General features: G+C 37.5%; 1 protein-coding gene and 1 pseudogene across 4 annotated transcripts; both read right to left on the bottom strand.

The window, feature by feature from the left end:
* Window positions 1-1374: 1374 nt before the first annotated feature.
* LOC108186582 (B-cell receptor CD22-like) lies at window positions 1375-8525 on the bottom strand (annotated as a pseudogene).
* A 1773-nt stretch (window positions 8526-10298) lies between these two features.
* Window positions 10299-19008, bottom strand: LOC101882982 (B-cell receptor CD22-like). Of its 4 annotated transcripts, none has more exons than XM_073907153.1 (11): window positions 18683-19008; window positions 18373-18442; window positions 17240-17590; window positions 16902-17141; window positions 14328-14585; window positions 13944-14201; window positions 13386-13482; window positions 13266-13311; window positions 11940-12005; window positions 11787-11864; window positions 10299-11669 (listed from the first exon to the last, which is right to left on the bottom strand). In XM_073907153.1, the coding sequence occupies exons 2-11, from the start codon at window positions 18431-18433 to the stop codon at window positions 11646-11648; spliced, it is 1479 nt and encodes a 492-aa protein (XP_073763254.1). In that variant the 5' UTR covers window positions 18434-18442; window positions 18683-19008; the 3' UTR covers window positions 10299-11645. The 4 variants fall into 4 exon arrangements, 3 of the variants coding, with proteins under 3 accessions (XP_073763254.1, XP_009293582.3, XP_073763262.1); XM_009295307.5 differs by having other exon boundaries at window positions 18373-18536; window positions 18683-18714; XM_073907161.1 differs by having other exon boundaries at window positions 18373-18438; window positions 18683-18713.
* Window positions 19009-19668: the final 660 nt, after the last annotated feature.

Genomic DNA, 19668 nt, shown 5'->3' with positions numbered 1-19668 from the left:
TATTAGTGTTTTTACTAATATGCAGATTCATAATATGAATTTTCTGTCATTTGCAGAATGAATTATTGGCACTGTAAAACGCTTTACAATATTGACAAAGCATTAGCAACAATAAATTACAGACGCACATTTACACACAATTGAAAATAAAAAGGTAAAAGATTAAACAAATCAGGATGAGAAGTGTTTCAGTCACTGCCACTCTTAACAAAACTGAGTAATCAGAATATTGATATTACTCACAATATGATTGGTTATAAATGAAGCAGAACACATTCATTTAACTTTAAGCACTGTACATCAGAAAACCACATTTCTTTAAGTAGCAGGAGATGGAGACCTCTGCTGGTGGAGTGAGGGTTTTACACATTGAACTCTATTTTAGTAATCTGAGCACAAAAGTCTAAAGCAGATGAGCAAAAGCACCAAGGATGTGTCTGAATCAACTTTTGCTAATTAAGGATTTAGACCAGCACATGATCTAAAAGGGTCTTACTTATTCTCTTAATCAGTTATGGATGATTAGGGTGTAATATGCAATAACTCAATCAGAGACTCATCTCTCATTCCCTTTAAGAGTCAGGTGTGGGCTCGCCATGGCACATTCACTATTCACTGAAAACTTCATTGGATTCATCAAAGCCCAGAGGTAAAGAAGGCACAGGAGGAGATCAGGATTTTATATTCATGCAGACAATAATATTTCTTTTTACATTTTAAATCTTTATTTTTCTTTATATTTTAAGGTCTCTTGAAGTGCTTTGAAATGTGCATTTTTATTCAATGTTTGACTAAAATCTCAACCAAAACATCACCAGAGGGTGGGACATAGTGTAGCTCCTCCCCTTTAAAAAATCAGCCAATAATGCTTTGTTTTATCACCGCTCTGCCAGTGAAAGTGGTTGAGCTCAAGTGCATCAAGTGAAAAGCAGATGAGAAGCATCTAGAAAGGGGCGGGGCATGTCAGATACTAGAAAGCATTTGATTGGTTATGATGTGACGAGACACTACAGTGTGAGATGACGTAAATAGGCTAAAACTGTTGATCCATTTAAGTGGAAGTGACAAACTACAAGCTTTACATGTTTATATCCGTTTTATATCTTTTAAATGTGAGTTTTGTCATTGTTTTGGAGAACACTAGCTTATAGATTTCCTTAAAACTAACAACACTGATACTAACATCTAAACAAATTTATTATACTTTCATGAGACCTTTAAAGATATTTATGTACTGCTGTACGTCCCTGTGTGTGTAATGAGCAGTGTGTATATGCATACATTGCAACACCTCCACTCCTTGATTCAGAATTACTCTGAGGTGTTTCTACAGAAATTTGGCTGACTGAATAAACGCTCTCTTGAAACAAATTATAGCAGGTGTAAACTGTTTTATTTTACCCACGTGTATAGTTTTCTCATCAAATAAACAAGCAAAACATCAATCACAACAAAAGTAAACAAGACATTCCAAAGTCAGAAACTAAACAGTTTTTCTGAAAAAAGTCAGAGACCACTTATCATCAAGAGCACTTGATGCAATAATTCCCTCTGATGTCCAGTAACTTCTTAGAAAAGAGACTGTCGTTGTGTGTAGGAAAGCAGTCAAGTTGCCCTCTGTTGAGTGAGAATATGTTTCTCCCCAAGAAGTTGGTTAAACTTAGCATCTCCCAGTGAGAACAGCAAGCCAACAGATGCACACGGATAGCAACATATAAACAGTCCTTTAATTGAGAGATAACTTCAATAGTTCTCAAACATTGGACTGAATGTGAATGCCGGTAGTGAAAGGGATCCATGTGGTGTCCACTCTACCAAACACCTTATCATACTCTATGGTAAGTGGCTCTTTATGAGGGTGCAAATTAACCTAGCGCCCCCAGTGGTCAGAAGCAGTATTGCATGTAAACATGCCAAACAATACACAATGCAGAAAGATAAATAAATAAACCAGACAATAATAGTAAAATTTAACTGTTACAACATGCATAGGGGCATAACAATAACATGCTCTTTAAGTAATTAACTCTAGAGCAGCTTTTAGTTGATGTCTAAGAAATAGCAATGTGCCAACACTGAGCCTCAATACACCACCAGACCAGCACAGACATGTGAGCACAAATGGGTGCAAATGTATTCGCTATATAAACAACATGGTGCGAAACAGGAAAATGATACCTGCGCCAGGCTGACACTAGCAAATTACCAAGTGTATGATAGAGCCTATTTAGTGTAAAATGATAAATTGTGACAGATTCTGTCACATTACTAAACATTGCTTTTCTCCTTCACTATCCTAATATTTCTGCATAAAACCAATCCAATAACTTTGTAGACAGTTTCAACACCACTGTTACATGTTGACATCACTAATGCTCCCTGTCAGTCACCCGTGGCTCCGCCCGCACATCTCAGGATTGGTGATTTCTGGCTCCGCCTCTCACTGCAGCCTCCTCCTGTTGATCTGAACAGACAATAAGATGAAGAAAGACTGAAGCTCAACCACATTAAACTCTTTGACGAGGCTCATCCAATAATCAAACTGCTGCTGAGAGGGTTTATGGCTGATATTGTCTCTTACTGGTGGATTGTGATGTTCAGAAGAGCTCTGAGGATCAAGAGTGGAGCAGGAGTTTTCAGCAGGTCTGTGGTGAACGGTCTGTGTGAAAGACAGCGAGAGATCATCAGTCATCTGATCATCAGTGATCATTGCCTGACTTTGAGTTTGTACTTACAGCAAGTGTGTTGTACAGGTCAGAGGTCGTGGACTGTAGATCCAGACCTGCATATGTGTCTGAGTTCTGGACAGACAGAAGGACATTGTGGCTCTATTTTAATGATCTCAACTTGTGATCTAAAGCACATGGTGCAGGAGCTCCTATAGGGTGAGTCTGAATCCACTTTTGGTATTTTAAGGATGGCAAAAAAGGTTGGGGCACCCAGCACATAGTGTTTAAGGGTTGTCTTTATTCTCTTAATGAGTTATGGACCAAGCAGAGTTTCCAATCTCACATTCCCTTCAAGTATTAGTTGACAGTGCACATAAACATCAAGCTCACGATCTCTTGCTGATCAGTTCTCCCGCTGCATAAACATCAACGGTTTGATCGGTTCTCTTTGACATAAAATTGCCATCATACATGTGCTGCTGTGCATCCCTGTGTGTGTAATGGGTAATGTGTTTACATTTTGTGAACTCAACTATAGGCACACATCACTAACATGCTCTTAAATAAAACAAATAAACAAAAATAGCGTGCCATTGACTTTAGAGCACCTTTTAGTGGGTCAGTAGTGCGGTCAACTTAATTTGAGTCAAAATAGTGAATAATGAAGATCATCTCACCGCAGACTCTTTCCCTGCAGATCTTCTGCTCTTCCTTTTAAAAAGACTGTCAGAATAAAGATGAAAATATTTTTTTACTTCAATGTCAGATAAATTTGGCAAAGTAAAATATATTACTTCAGTTTTATACGATCACTGCAGTTTTTATTGAGCTCACATTGCAAACATGACGCGATGATGAAGATGATTAATATTGCTACAGATGTCGCTGTGATGACGATGTTTCTCCCTGCATGCTGATGAACTGAAAGATGAAGCAGATCATGATTAACTCTCCAGACTGATGAAGTTACAGGAGTGTGATGATAAAAGCTTCACCAGTGACAGTGACGGCGTCTGATCTCTGAGCTCCATGTGGATTGTGAGCCTCACAGTAGAAGCGTCCACTCTGTACTGCACTGAAACTCTGTCCAGATCCAACAGCTGAGCTTTGATTCTCCTTAAACCAGCTGAAGTTCAGAGCAGGAGGGTTTGAGTCACTGATGCACATCAGACTCACTGGATCAGAAAAAGGCTGACCAGAATCAGTGACAGACACTATGATGGACACATTCCTGGGAGGATCTGAAACAGAAAAAAAACAACAACAGTGATATAATTAAGATTCTCAATGAATAAGGCATCACATTTGATTGCAATAGATGAATCAATATATCAGTTACTGAACCATCCAAAACTCACACTGGACATTTAAAATCAAAGCAAAAGAGTATTCCTCTCCATGGTTATTTCTGGCTCTACACTTGTATTCTCCACTGTCATCAGAGCTGATCTTGGAGATGCTGAAGATTCTTCCAGAATTCAAATATTTATTTCCTTTATACCAGTTGATTTCTGCAGGAGGGTTTGAGTCACTGCTGCAGCCCAGAGTCACTGAATCTCCAGACATTATTACAGCAGATCCACTGATGAACACGAAGATGCTCCTTGGTGGGTCTGAAACAGAATAAACTTGAACTGTTACCTGGCAAAATATTTTCATATCACATGTTGTTTTAATGGTTTCATGTCACAGTTAGCATTGGTAACTCACACTGGACATCTAAAGTCACAGGATCAGAGTTTTTCTCTATGGTCATTTCTGGCTCTACACTTGTATTCTCCACTGTCATCAGAGCTGATCTTGGAGATGTTGAAGACTCCTCCAGAATTCAGATATGTATTTGCTTTATACCAGTTGATTTCTGCAGGAGGGTTTGAGTCGCTGCTGCAGTTCAGAGTCACTGAATCTCCCTCCATTATTACAGCAGATCTATTGGAGATCACAGGAGTATCTGGAGCATCTGCAGGTGAAACGTAAAAATGTCGCACATTACTTAAAGGCTGTGTTCATAAGATTACCTGACATCATCCAGTTAATATTCAATTATCCATGTGAGCAAAAGGGCAGATTTCGTAGTAAACTGTTTGTTAAATAAATGATAACTTTCCACCTTTGTTGTGGGCTGCAGGCTTTACACTTTCATGTGTCGAGAGTATTTAGCAATTTATATAGTTTGACTTGTAGAGCAGATTTTCTTTATTATAGTGGCCTTTTCAGGTTTGGTAATTATGCGGTGTAAGGAATAACTGGCTGTTTGAATAAATATTGCCTAAAAAAAACATTTTAATATTGGTAAAGTATATGTGCAGCTTTTGCGAAGCATCAAATTACTATTAGCTGTCCAAACAATCACATGACTCTCATAAATTATCATTCTTTAAAAACAAAAACAAAAATGTTTGCCATGTTTATATATAATTATACAGAAATTGAACTGAAGCTGGGTCGGTATGTTAAAATAGTATGTGTTTGCATTAAAAAGTTCTTTGGATCTCTTGAAGAGAACCACCTCCTGACTTGGTCACACTTTATTTTGATGGTCTGTTTGTTAAATTTAATTTACAATGCGTCTACATGCCAACTAATTCTTAATAGATTATTTGTAGACTGTTAGTGTGAGCTGACATGCACTTATAGTTAGTTAAATTTCTGTTAAAGAAGCAGTATGAATAGATATTAAGCAGACAATCAACTAATACTCAAATAGACCATCAAAATAAAGTGCTACCCTTATCTTTTATTTATTGGTTAAAAAAGAAAAAGATTTCTAATCATAATAGTTTAATAACTCATCTCTAATAACTGATTTATTTTTATCTTTGTCATGATGACAGTAAATAATATTAGACTAGATATTCTTCAAGACACTTCTACACAGCTTCAAGTGACATTTAAAGGCTTAAATAGGTTAATTAGGGTAACTAGGCAGGTTAGGGTAATTAGGCAAGTTATTGTATAACGATGGTTTGTTCTGTAGACTATCAAAGTTAGCTTAAAAGAGGCTAATAATATTGACCTTAAAATAGTTTTTAAAAATATTAAAACTGCTTTTATTCCAGCCAAAATAAAACAAATAAGACTTTCTCCAGAAGAAAAAATATTATCAGACATACTGTGAAAATTTCCTTGCTCTGTTAAACGTCATTTGGAAAATATTTAAAGAAGAGAGAGAAAAAAAAAAACCCTCAAAGGGGGCGAATATTTCTGACTTCAACTGTATGTCAGTGTATATCACCTATAGATCACTACTGTAAGTAAATATCAGCATTCGGTACATACTTTCAGTACCCCCTTTGCTTAAAATGACCCAATCTAATCATGTTTATATGAAATAAGCTGCTGCTCAGGAGCAGGTTTGAGCTACCAGACCAGCTGCTATACAACTCTCGGATGAGTTTTGAAGAACGAAACAATCCTGGACCGTGTCAAAACGTCAATAACCAAATCCAGCTAACTGAGTAATCCTCTTACAAAGAACAGGGGTAAACCTTAATGTTAAGACTGGACAGGGAGCAAGAGGAAAACTGGAACTTAAACACGCACAGATCCACAACAAAGACAGATGAACACGATACAGAGGAACTAATGCGGGAAACAGAAAAAAAAGGAACCAAATGACAAAACACACTGGAGGATACGGTGAAGTAAACACAGCCTACACAGACATCACATTCAAAACAACAACTTTTCTGCTGTCTTTACTGTGAATACACACGATCAAGTCAGTTCGGGTCTTTCTTTGTCCATTTTGACCTGAAACCCCTGATCATGTGCTTTTATATTTGGTTGACTCCCTTATGTACACATATGTTACACAAATGTTGTCCATGTATTTCACTATATTTACCTAGATATAAGCAATGTAAGAAACAAAGTTGTCAAATTAATTTGGTTCACTTTATTTTAAAGTACAATTCTCATTATACACAATCCATTAACTTAGATATTAGTTTAGATTTAACATACACACCATTTCTAATTAGCTTCTTATACAGCCAATATATTAATAATAGGAAGGTAAAAAGATAGTGGGAATTGGTAAATAAACTAACATGTTGAGAGAGAGAGAGAGAGAGAGAGAGAGAGAGAGAGAGAGAGAACTAAAAAGCATTGCTTAAGACTAAAATCACACAACAGCTTTCACATCATCTAGTGGCCCTTTTGGATAAGTGAATATTTTATGATTTTGATTGATATTTAATTTATGCATTGACTACGTTTACATTTATTGGAGGTCTGAATGCTTTAAGAAGGTACATACTTAAAGGTTAAATCAAAAAGATGAAAACTTACATCTGACATTGAGATAAACAGCAGGAGAGATGTACGTTTGTCCCTGCACACCACAGCTGTAGTGTCCTGCTTCTGTTCTACTGACTGAGCTGATGTTGAGTTCATCTCCAATATTAGTCAATGTGTGTGAGTTTCTGTACCAGATGAATGTTGGTGTGTCAGTCAGATTACAGCTGCTGTTACATGTCAGACGGACTGAATCTCCCTCTGTCACTCTCTCAGGAGACTCCAGCTGAAGATCTGAACACAACACACACATTATATCTAGTGCTGCTCTCATACACTGATTATTATTCTACATAATGACCACAAGAAGAGAGAAACCTCAGGAGAGTCACCTGTGACAGAGAGAACCACTCCTGGATAACCAGTCCACTGTCCTCCTGTTACATTAGTAATGAATTTGAAATAATACCGGCCTTCATCATTCTTTGTCACATGACTCAGTCTGACGGTGCAGTTCTGCTGTTTATCTCCCAGATACTGAAGCCTCTGACTGTATTCAGGGTTATTAGAAAGATCTGGAGGGTTTTGCCAATCTGTAGGGTCTTTAGTCCAGAACACTTTCATGATCTGATATCCAGTAGTCGGGTATGTAAAAGTGCAGCTGATTGTCATTGTTGAGTTCTGTAGTGCACAGAATTGTTTAGGACTGTAATTCACACCCCAATCAGCAGCAGAAACCCCTGAAACACAGAGATAGCCATGACTAAAATATAGTTTATCAGTTACACTGGACTGTAAGACTCTAGGAACACTAGGAATATTTATAATGTTCTAACATGTAAACTACAAGTTCAATTAAACTGCAGCTTTTATCATAAATGACAAACACTGGAGGATGCTGAATTATCCTCACTGTATGTAGATATTTACAATAAGAAATTTCTACCATTTATGCCCAGGACAGACCAAGATGATTTAGCAGAAATGATTCTCGCATGAATCTCTGATTGTCTCTCGGTTGTTGTCTCACAGACTGTCATTGACTAACTGTCAAAAGCCATTTTTTTCTGTGTTGTGGTCCAATTGGCTGTTGTCACCATGAAGATAGTGTCAGCACTAGTGCATCAACATCTTAAAACAAGGGTGTGGAAATAATGCAAAAACAGGAGGATTTCATGACAGATGATCATCAGAGCACAGAAACCTGCTGAATAATGTCTGATTGTGTGGTGTGTGTAAATGCAGAGAAATAAAGCAGTGATGTGAATGTAAGATTGACTCACTGTGAATGATGAGCAGAAAGATCAGATGAAGAGCAGGAGCCATTCTGAGCCACATCAGCATCAAATCTATCTAGAATCCAGCATTAATCATCACTTCTACACTCATCAACAGTAAATGTACATCACCCTAAACAGCTCTTAGTGTTAGGAAGATCTTTACACATCTGCAGATTATTAATGCACAACATCAGTGTGTGTAAATCAACTGATGACTGAGATCAACACAAGATATTTCTCATGTCACAAATCATGTGTTATATGAGCTTCATCTACACTAATCATCAGTCAAATACCAGTGTGTTTGTCTTACCGTGTTGAAGAGCAGCAGATCAACAGCGACTGACTGTGTGAACAGATGCACTTTGGCTTTACTGGTGTGTGTGTGAGTTGCAGAACTATCTGAGTTCCTACTTCAGCAAAACAAAAACAACCCAACCACTGACTAAAGAAAAATAGCATGTGTTGTTTTCTTCCCATCTAAAGACTGCAAGATTTCATCTTCCATCTTACACGTATTGATGTTTTTGCAGACAAAAAGTGGGTTTTCAGTTGATGAACATCAATGTTAATACAGTATTAGTTGCAGGAGATACACTGAAAAAAATATTCAAAGATGATTCTTTGGATTTGCTCATTTTTTTTACGTTAAATGGTTGTAAACTATTTATTTGTGTTGAATTTAAACAAACAAACTAAGTTGAACATTATTAAACTCAATTTGTTTGTTTAAATTCATTACAAATAAATTGTTTGCAACAGTTCTGCATGCAACACTTGTAGAGCCCTCTGCTGGTAGATTTTGCACACACACATATGAGTGAGGTAATTTGGTCTGGACACCAGGGTTACACCCCTGTTCTTTACCAGAAGTGCCATTGCATGTTTAATGACCACAGAGTTTAACATCTCAACCAAAAAAAAAAAAAAAAAAAAAAACAGACAACCGTCACTATACTAGGGTATTAGGGCACATCACTATACTAGGGTATTAGGGCACTTCACTATACTAGGGTATTAGGGCACTTCACTATACTAGGGTATTAGGGCACTTCACTATACTAGGGTATTAGGGCACTTCACTATACTAGGGTATTAGGGCACATCACTATACTAGGGTATTAGGACACTTCACTATACTAGGGTATTAGGGCACATCACTATACTAGGGTATTAGGGCACTTCACTATACTAGGGTATTAGGGCACATCACTATACTAGGGCTTTAGGGCACATCACTATACTGGGGCTTTAGGGCACATCACTATACTGGGGCTTTAGGGCACATCACTATACTAGGGTATTAGGGCACATCACTATACTGGGGCTTTAGGGCACATCACTATACTGGGGCTTTAGGGCACATCACTATACTAGGGCTTTAGGGCACATCACTATACTGGGGCTTTAGGGCACATCACTATACTAGGGCTTTAGGGCACATCACTATACTGGGGCTTTAGGGCACATCACTATACTAGGGCTTTAGGGCACATCACTATACTGGGGCTTTAGGGCACATCACTATACTAGGGCTTTCGGGCACATCACTATACTGGGGCTTTAGGGCACATCACTATACTAGGGTATTAGGGCACATCACTATACTGGGGCTTTAGGGCACATCACTATACTGGGGCTTTAGGGCACATCACTATATGGTTTCAAAAGAATGAATCCTTCCATGTAATAAGCATAGGTTTTACATATAAAATGGACATATGCACTTTGCGTATGCTATATAAATGTCACAAAACTTGCAAACTGTATATTATTTAACAATCACTAGTAAAATAAACAACATATCAATAATAAAAAAGCATTTAAAATAAACTTCCTAATGATTTTTCTGGCTGTAACACTGATTAAGAGCACTACTAATAGTAACCTAGTTTTCCCATGTGGTCTCCCACTTCAGGGCTGCAGGAAGTTCATTAAGGTGTCTCTAATAAATGTATTGTTAGAGAATAATGAGATTTGATTTAATTAAAGCTGAAAGAATGAGCAATGACTCGTGTGTAATGTCAGAAGTAAGGAGCTTTTGTCTCTTGTGTCATGTCCAGCAGCAACATCATTGGTTGATTTTATTGTTTTTATTGTTTTTACTAATATGCAGATTCATAACACTTTAATAATTTTCTGTCATGTGCAGACGCTCAAATGGGTTTAACAGTTTAATCAGTGCATAAATAACAGAGGAGGCTGAAAAACATGTATTATTGATACTCAGGTGGATTTATTGACACTCTAAAAGACTTTACAGCATTGACAGCATTAGTAACAATACATTACAGACACACACTTACACACATTTAAAAATAAAAAAGTAAAAAAGACGAAACATAAATCATGATGATAATTGTTTCAGTCACCATCACCCTTTACAAAACTGACCGACTAACCATATTGATATTACTCACAGTATTGGTTATTAATAAAGCTGAACACGTTCACATAACTGTAAGCACTGTACATCAGAAAACCACATTTCTTTAAGTGGCAGGAGATGGAGACCTCTGCTGGTGGAGTGAGGGTGTGTAGCACATATGAGACATTAAGCTCCATATTAGCAATCTAAGTGAAAAGTCTAAAGCAGATGGGCAAAAGCACCAATGAGGTGTCTGAATCAACGTTTGCTGTTTTAAGGATTCATTCTTATTCTCTTAATGAGTTGTGGGTGTGTTTAGAGAGTAACGTGCATTACACCAGTCAGAGACTCATCTCTCATTCACTTTAGTGAGTTGTGGTCTCGCCATGCAATATCTGCTATATACATGTAAGCCTTTATAAGCAGAAAAACTTCACCTTCATTGAATTCACCGAAGCAAAGAAAGCATTGGAGGAGCTTGCAGTTTTTATATTCATGTAGACAATAATATTTATTTTTACATTTTAAATCTTTAATTTTTCCTACTTAAAGATATTTGTGTACTGCTGTACATCCCTGTGTGTGTAATAAGCAGTGTGTACATTCATTTTGGACCTGCATAGACACATAAAAGTAACGCAATCTTTAAATAAAAAAACCCTGTGCCCTTGACTTTAGAGGAGCTCTTAGTTGGTTAGTAGCTTTCAGTTGCCTCAAAATAACAACGTGCCAACAATGCGCCTTAACACACCTCCTTTTTAGACCAGCGCAGCCAAGTGCACACAAATTCATTTGCTGTAAAGACAATGCAGTGCAAATGTGAAAATGCTACCTGTGCCGAGCTGACACTAGCAAATTACATTTGCGCCAAGTGTATGATAGGGGCTATTGAGTGTAAAATGATCCATTGTGATATAAAAACCCCCATATAATGGTAAATAAAGTAAACATTGTTTTTTCCCCTCCCTATCTTAAGCTTTTTAGACAGTTTCAACACCACTGTTAAACATTGACAACACTAATGATCCCTGTCAATCACCTGTGGCTCCGCCCACACAGCTCAGGATTGGTTGTTTCTGGCTCCGCCTCTCACTGCAGCCTCCTCCTGTTGATCTGAACAGACAATAAGATGAAGAAAGACTAAAGCTCAACCACATTAAACTCTTTGACGAGGCTCATCCAATAATCAAACTGCTGCTGAGAGGGTTTATGGCTGATATTGTCTCTTACTGGTGGATTGTGATGTTCAGAAGAGCTCTGAGGATCAAGAGTGGAGCAGGAGTTTTCAGCAGGTCTGTGGTGAACGGTCTGTGTGAAAGACAGCGAGAGATCATCAATCATCTGATCATCAGTGACCATTGCCTGACTTTGACTTTCACTTACTGTGAGTGTGTTGTACAGGTCAGGGGTCGCGCACTGGACATCCAGATCTGCATAAGTGTCTGAGATCTGGACAGAGAGAAGGACATTGTGGCTCTATTTCAATGATCTAAACTTGTGGTATAAAGCACATGGTGCAGGAGTTCATAGAAATGCCAACTGGCCCAGCCGGGACATTCTTACTTTGAGGTGAACCATTTACATTTACATTTAGTCATTTAGCAGACGCTTTTATCCAAAGCAACTTACAAATAAGGACAAGAAAGCAACTTACACAACTATAAGAGCAACAATGAATAAGTGCTGTAGGCAAGTTTCAGGTATGTAAAGTGTAAGAAGCAAAACATTAGTAATTTTTTTTGTAATACAGCGGTTAGCGGTAGAACCAGAGAGGCAATTGCAGATTAGGAAGGGAAGTGGAGACTAAATAGTTGAGTTTTTAGTGAATTTAGTGAGTGACTCTGCCGTTCTGCCGTTAGGGAGTTTTGAACGCGAGAGTTTGGGAAAGTGATTTCTTCCCTCTTTGGGATGAAACCACGAGGCGACGTTTATTCAAAGAACACAAGTTTCTGGAGGGCACATACATCTGCAGAAGTGAGAGCAGATAAGAAGGAGCAAAGCAAGAAGTCGCTTTGTAAGCAAACATCAGAGCTTTGAATTTGATGCGAGCAGCAACTGGCAGCCAGTGCAAACGGATAAGCAGCGGAGTGACATGTGCTCTTATAGATTCAATAAAGACCACTCGTGCTGCTGCGTTCTGGAGCATCTGAAGAGGTTTGATAGAGTTAGCTGGGAGCCCGGCTAGTAGAGAGTTGCAATAGTCCAGTCTGGAGAGAACAAGAGCTTGAACAAGAAGTTGAGCTGCATGTTCAGATTGGACTGTCTATCAGTCTAACCACCGTGCTGCCCCGTCACATCACTAACATGCTTTTTAAATAAAAACAAACCAGCAAAAAAATAAAAAATAAACCTCATCATTGACTTTAGAGCAGCTTTTAGTTGGTCGATGCCGTTTATTTCAGTCACCTCAAAATAGCAACACATCAACAATGTGCCTTAACACACCTCCTTAGCAGACCAGCATGCACAAATGAACTGCAATGTGAACAATGTGAAAATGATTCCTGACCTAGACTGAAAATAACAAAATAAAGACACTTGCGTCACACCTATATGATAGTGCTTAACTGAGGTTTGAGCTGAACTACATTAATGTCCAGAGGATCTCAATGTAAGTCAGTTTTCACTGTACACTCTTAATATCTCTGTATGATCATCACTGCTGTAGGAAACATGCAGGAAAACAGTAAATAATGAAGATCATCTCACCACAGACTCTTTCACTGCAGATCTTCTGCTCTTCCTTTTAGAAAGACTGTCAGAAAAAAGATGAAACATGTCTTTTACTTCAATGTAAGATGAATTAGGTACAGGTTTTATTGAGCTCACATTGCAAACATGATGATGGTGATGATGATGATGATGAATAATAATCCTCCAGTTGTCGCTGTGATGATGATCATGTTTCTCCAAGCTCCTTGATTAACTGAAAGATGAAGCAGATCATGATTAACTCTCCAGACTGATGAAGTTACAGGAGTGTGATGATAAAAGCTTCACCAGTGACAGTTTACCTTAGAGCAGTGGTTCTCAAACTTTTTTCATCAAGTACCACCTAAGAAAAAAATTGTCTCTCCAAGTACCACCAAAATGAGCAGTATTGAAAGACAATAGCGTAGTAGGCCTGTAATACAGCTACGCCTCTGCACAGTTAAAAAAACGTGGCAGATAACCTCAGAAATATAGGCTATATGTCATATATGGCATATTATATACATCATTTTTGATACATTTTTACATGTGTGTAGCATGTACATGACAATATTTCATTCCTCCACGTACCACTAGAAGGAAGCCTGCGTACCACTAGTGGTACACGTACCACAGTTTGAGAACCACTGCTTTAGAGGATTTAATATAATAATTACTGAACCATCATAAACTCACACTGGCCATTTAAAATCACAGCAACAGAGTGTTTCTCTCCATGTACATTTCTGGCTCTACACTTGTATTCTTCTTCACTGTCGTCAGAGCTGATCTTGGAGATGTTGAAGATTCTTTCAGAATTCAGATATGTTTCTCCTTTAAACCAGTTGATTTCTGCAAGAGGGTTTGAGTCGCTGCTGCAGCTCAGAGTCACTGAATCTCCAGACATTATTACAGCAGATCCACTGATGGACACTAAGATGCTCCTGGGTGGGTCTGAAACAAGAAAACTAAGACTTTTAGTTAAAATATAAAATAATATAAAATATAAAATGACTAAAACATGTTGATTTCACATGTTGTTTTAATGGTTTCATGTCACAGTTAGCATTGGTAACTCACACTGGACATCTACAGTCACAGGATCAGAGTATTTCTCTCCAAGGTCATTTCTGGCTCTACACTTGTATTCTCCACTGTCATCAGAGCTGATCTTGGAGATGTTGAAGATTCCTCCAGATCCTACAAGTGTTTCTCCTTTAAACCAGCTGAAGTTCAGAGCAGGAGGGTTTGAGTCACTGCTGCAGTTCAGACTCACTGAATCCCCCTCCATTATAACAGCAGATCCACTGATGGAGATCACAGGAGAATCTGGAGCATCTGCAGGAGAAACATGTAAAAACAGGACTTTGAAACAAATATGAAGATCAGTTTAAATATGTGCTATATCTTACTAAGATTTTTAGTTTTGTTTGAAATTTTTTATAATAAGGTAATTGTACATTGGGACGAGGACTATGGAAATGAGGATCCACGTGCAGTTTATTTAAGAATAGTCAAGCGGGCAACGGTCAAAACAGGTGCAAACTGGAGCAGAAGGGTAATCCAAAGAACGTAGTCAGAAACAGACGGATGGTCAGGACAAGCGGCAAAACAACATGAACGTTGAACAAAACACAGGCTCAGAAAGACTATACAGAGGAAACACTTGGAAATTCTCACAGGAAAGCAAGACTCAGTAATGTCGAAGTGAGGTATATAAATAGTCCTGGTCATTAGTCATGAGCATCAGCTGTGTGTTTAATCGGAGAAAACTGGAACTGGTGTGTGTTTGAGTTGCATGAAGGGATCTGTGGTTTATACCAGAGAAAAATGTGTAGTAGAGTGAATGAATAATAGTGTTTTGCAGCGATCTTTACAGGCTAGATTGCTGGTGATCATAACAGAAAGGGTGAGGTACTCGGTAAGTACATGGGTACAGTTACTGGGGGATTTAAACAGATCTGTTATGATCCGCTAACAATTTTAATAAGCATTTGCAATCTTTTTTGCTTTGCTTTTTAAAAAGTAATTTAAATAATTGGTAGCACCTTACTGGTTGTTTCTGAGACAATCACAAAACATTTATAATCGTGACATACTGTAACACACCTCATCAATCAGAAAGGTATTATTGCCAAAATATTGCCAGTTATGTTCACACATACGAGGAATTTGTTTTTGTGACAGAGCTTCTACAGTGCAGCAGAATTACAGAGACAGGACAATAAACAGATAATAAATATATAAAAAAGCAGTATATAATATGAAGGAGATTGTGTCAATGCTTGTGAAACTGTCATTAAGAGTCATTTGCTCAGTTATGTCATTTTAAATGTTAAATGAGCTATAAGAAAAGCTAAATATCAGAACAAATTATATTCTAAATTTGAAGCTAAAATAAAAAAAATAAGAGCTTTCACTAGGATTTTTTTTGGCCGAAGCACCAAACATGACCAGTAGATTTGCATTGGTGACCACACAAGAGCGCCCCCTATATTTTAAGGAATATGAACCGTATTTTTTTCAAACTTTTGACCGTATTTATAAAGTAGACATTACATTTTCCAGTAGTACAAGAAGTTTCATGGCATTTGGTTTGAATTTAGCCTTTAAAAACATCTCAAAACCTTTTCCATGTGGATTGCTGTAGCAAAGTAATGCTTTACGACTCTGATGAGTGTCTTTGATGCATTTAATAAATAACTGTTACTCAGTAATATCAATAAAAAACTAGACAGTTTAAGAAATTAAGTTTTGCTTTACGTTTAGACTGCAATATTATGGATTAAAAATGTGGATTAAAACTGTAGACCTTTCCAGAGATATATAGTTTATCATGATTAGATTAGGTTTTAATTACAGAAAAGGAATGTACACTTAAGTGTCACAGTGGAGGAATAGTGACAGATATGTGTTAAGACCTGACAGGGAACAAGAGGAAAACAGGAACTTAAACACACACAGATCAATGACAAAAACAGATGAACACTAAAACGAGGAAACAGGCGGGAAACAGAATAAAAGGGAGGAAATTACAAGACAAACCTCAATACAAGCACAACAGAGGAGCACATGGGGAAGTAAACACAGCGTACACAGACATCACATTCAAACCATCAACATTTCTTCTGACTTTTACACACGATCAAGTCTAATCTGTGTTTGGGATTTTATTTGACATCATATGGATTTATTTTTGGATGACTGTTTATTTTTCATTTATCTAAATGAGCAATATAAGCAACAAAGTTGTCAAATTAATTTGGTTCACTTCATTTTAAGCTGCAATTTTCAGTATTAACAAACCATTAAGTAAGACTTTTATCTCAATAAATGTTAAATTCCCTGATTATTAGTAGCAAGATATATTTGGTAGGATGTACAATAAGATCATGTTTTATAAGCACTAATAAACTGCAAATATCTTAACAATAGGAAGAAGGCTATTAAGGAATAATACTTAAACTAAAGTGCTATCTGTATTTTAAATTCACACACAGAGAGAGTTAGAAAGCATTTCCTAACACTAAAATAACATGAACTTGATCTTGAGTTTTTTTAATCTATTGATTGACTATGTTCTCATTTATTGCAAGTCTGATTGGTTTAAAAAGGTGAATACTCAAATATTTAAATAAAAAGATAAAAACTTACATCTGACATTGAGATAAACAGCAGGAGAGATGTACGTTTGTCCCTGCACACCACAGCTGTAGTGTCCTGCTTCTGTTCTACTGACTGACCTGATGTTGAGTTCATCTCCAATATTAGTCAATGTGTGTGAGTTTCTGTACCAGATGAATGTTGGTGTGTCAGTCAGTTCACAGCTGCTGTTACATGTCAGACGGACTGAATCTCCCTCTGTCACTCTCTCAGGAGACTCCAGCTGAAGATCTGAACACAACACACACATTATATCTAGTGCTGCTCTCATACACTGATTATTATTCTACATAATGACCACAAGAAGAGAGAAACCTCAGGAGAGTCACCTGTGACAGAGAGACGCACTCCTGGAATGCCAGTCCATCTTCCTTTTGTTACATTTGTATTGAATTTGAAAAAATAGTCATGTTCATCTTTCTTTGTCACATGACTCAGTCTGACGGTGCAGTTCTGCTGTTCATCTCCCAGATACTGAAGCCTCTGACTGTATTCAGGGTCCACTGACAGATCTGCAAGCTCTACTCCATTTTTTACAAAGTCTATGTTCCAGAACACTGTCATGATCTGATATCCAGGAGTCGGGTATGTAAAAGTGCAGCTGATTGTCATTGTTGAGTTCTTCAGTGCACATAGATGTAAAGGACTGTAATTCACACCCCAATCAGCAGCAGAAACCCCTGAAACAAAGAAATAATCATGATTAAAATGTAGTTTTATAATTTTCACTGGACTAGTAAACACTTGGGACAAAGAGAGAAGAGTGAATAATCCATCAGCCAGAAATAATCCATCATCCATCAGCCATAAAAATAAAAATAACAGTACATATAATGAAGAACAATTTACTAAGATGAATACTAAATGTTTCTTCTTTCTAAAAATTAGTTGTGTATGAGTGACACAGTGGCGCAGTAGGTAGTGCTGTCGCCTCACAGCAAGAAGGTTGGTGGTTCGAGCCTCGGCTGGGTCAGTTGGCATTTCTGTGTGGAGTTTGCATGTTCTCCCTGTGTGCACGTGGGTTTCCTCCAGGTGCTCCGGTTTTTCCCAAAATCCAAAGACATGTGGTACAGGTGAATTAGGTAGGCTAAATTGACTGTAGTGTATGAGTGTGAATGAGTGGGTTGCAGCTCGAAGGGCATCCGCTGCCTAAAAACATATGCTGGATAGGTTGATAGTTCATGCCGCTGTGGCAACCTCAGATTACTAAAGGGACTAAGCCGGCAAGAAAATGAATGAATGATTAGTTGTTTAACTACCTTAATTACTTATTAGTTCATGTAAATAGGAAATAGAAACTGTTGTCAAAAATGCGATCACTAGCTGTTAAAAGCTGTTTTTTTTTGTGCTGTGTTGTTAATTTCCAATTGATTGTTGTCACTATATTGACAACCCAGAGATTAATGCAGTGTGTGTAAATGCAGAGAAATAAAGCAGTGATGTGAATGTAAGATTGACTCACTGTGAATGATGAGCAGAAAGATCAGATGAAGAGCAGGAGCCATTCTGAGCCACATCAGCATCAAATCTATCTAGAATCCAGCATTAATCATCACTTCTACACTCATCAACAGTAAATGTACATCACCCTAAACAGCTCTTAGTGTTAGGAAGATCTTTACACATCTGCAGATTATTAATGCACAACATCAGTGTGTGTAAATCAACTGATGACTGAGATCAACACAAGATATTTCTCATGTCACAAATCATGTGTTATATGAGCTTCATCTACACTAATCATCAGTCAAATACCAGTGTGTTTGTCTTACCGTGTTGAAGCGCAGCCGATCAACAGCGACTGACCGTAAACAACAGAACTATCAGTGTTCCTCTTTCGGCAAAACCACATCAAACCTGCCAGTGACTAATGAAAAATAGCCTGCTTTTTTCTTTAATTTAGTTAAAGACAGTGTAGATATTCTACCTTATGGTTATTGACATGTTTTTTTGCAGACAAAAAAGGGAAAGAGTTGATCTACAGTTGATGCACATCAGTGTTTCTATAGTATCAGAAGAGTGACATCTATAATTACTTTATTCTTTAGTATTTATTTCCTGTCTGAGGTTTTCTCTTATGATTTAAAGTAATATCTGCAGGTGCTCTGACTTAAATTTAACATAAATGTATTCAATATTAAAATTTTTAAACTTTATTACCTGTCAATCACTCATGGCTCCGCCCACGCAGTTCGGGATTGGTTGTTTTGTGCTCCGCCTCTTTCTGCAGCCTCCTCCTGTTGATCTTTAAATACTAAAACTGACCAAAACTTACATCTCTTACTTACTTAAAACTTACTTACAAATCTTACAAAGCTCATGAGTTTTTTTCTTCTGGTAAACAAATTAAGATATTTGGAAGAATATCAAAAACGTATCCACAGATATCCATACTATAGGGAGAATACTGTTGTGAGATATCACCTGCACACACAAAAATAATGATAGTTAAGTAAAAATCAAGAATAATAAGTGTACTGCATGTAGTGTGTATAGAAGGGGTCACCAATCTTGGTCTTAAAGGGCCGGTGTCCCTGCAGGATTTAGCTTCAACTTGCCTCAACACACCTGCCTGGATGTTTCAAGTATAGTAAGACCTTGATGAGCTTATTCAGGTGTGTTTGATTATGGTTGGAGCTAAAATCTCCAGGACACCGACCCTCCAGGAACAAGTTTGGTGACCCCTGGTGTATATTAATATACACTATTGGTCAAAAGTTTGTGGTCAGTTTTTTTAATGTTTTTTTAAAGAATATTA

Source organism: Danio rerio, chromosome 1, assembly GCF_049306965.1.
Source record: "Danio rerio strain Tuebingen ecotype United States chromosome 1, GRCz12tu, whole genome shotgun sequence".
NCBI classification, from domain to species: domain Eukaryota; kingdom Metazoa; phylum Chordata; class Actinopteri; order Cypriniformes; family Danionidae; genus Danio; species Danio rerio.
Note: the sequence above shows the minus strand (reverse complement) of the source record. Positions and strands in the feature narration are given on the sequence as shown.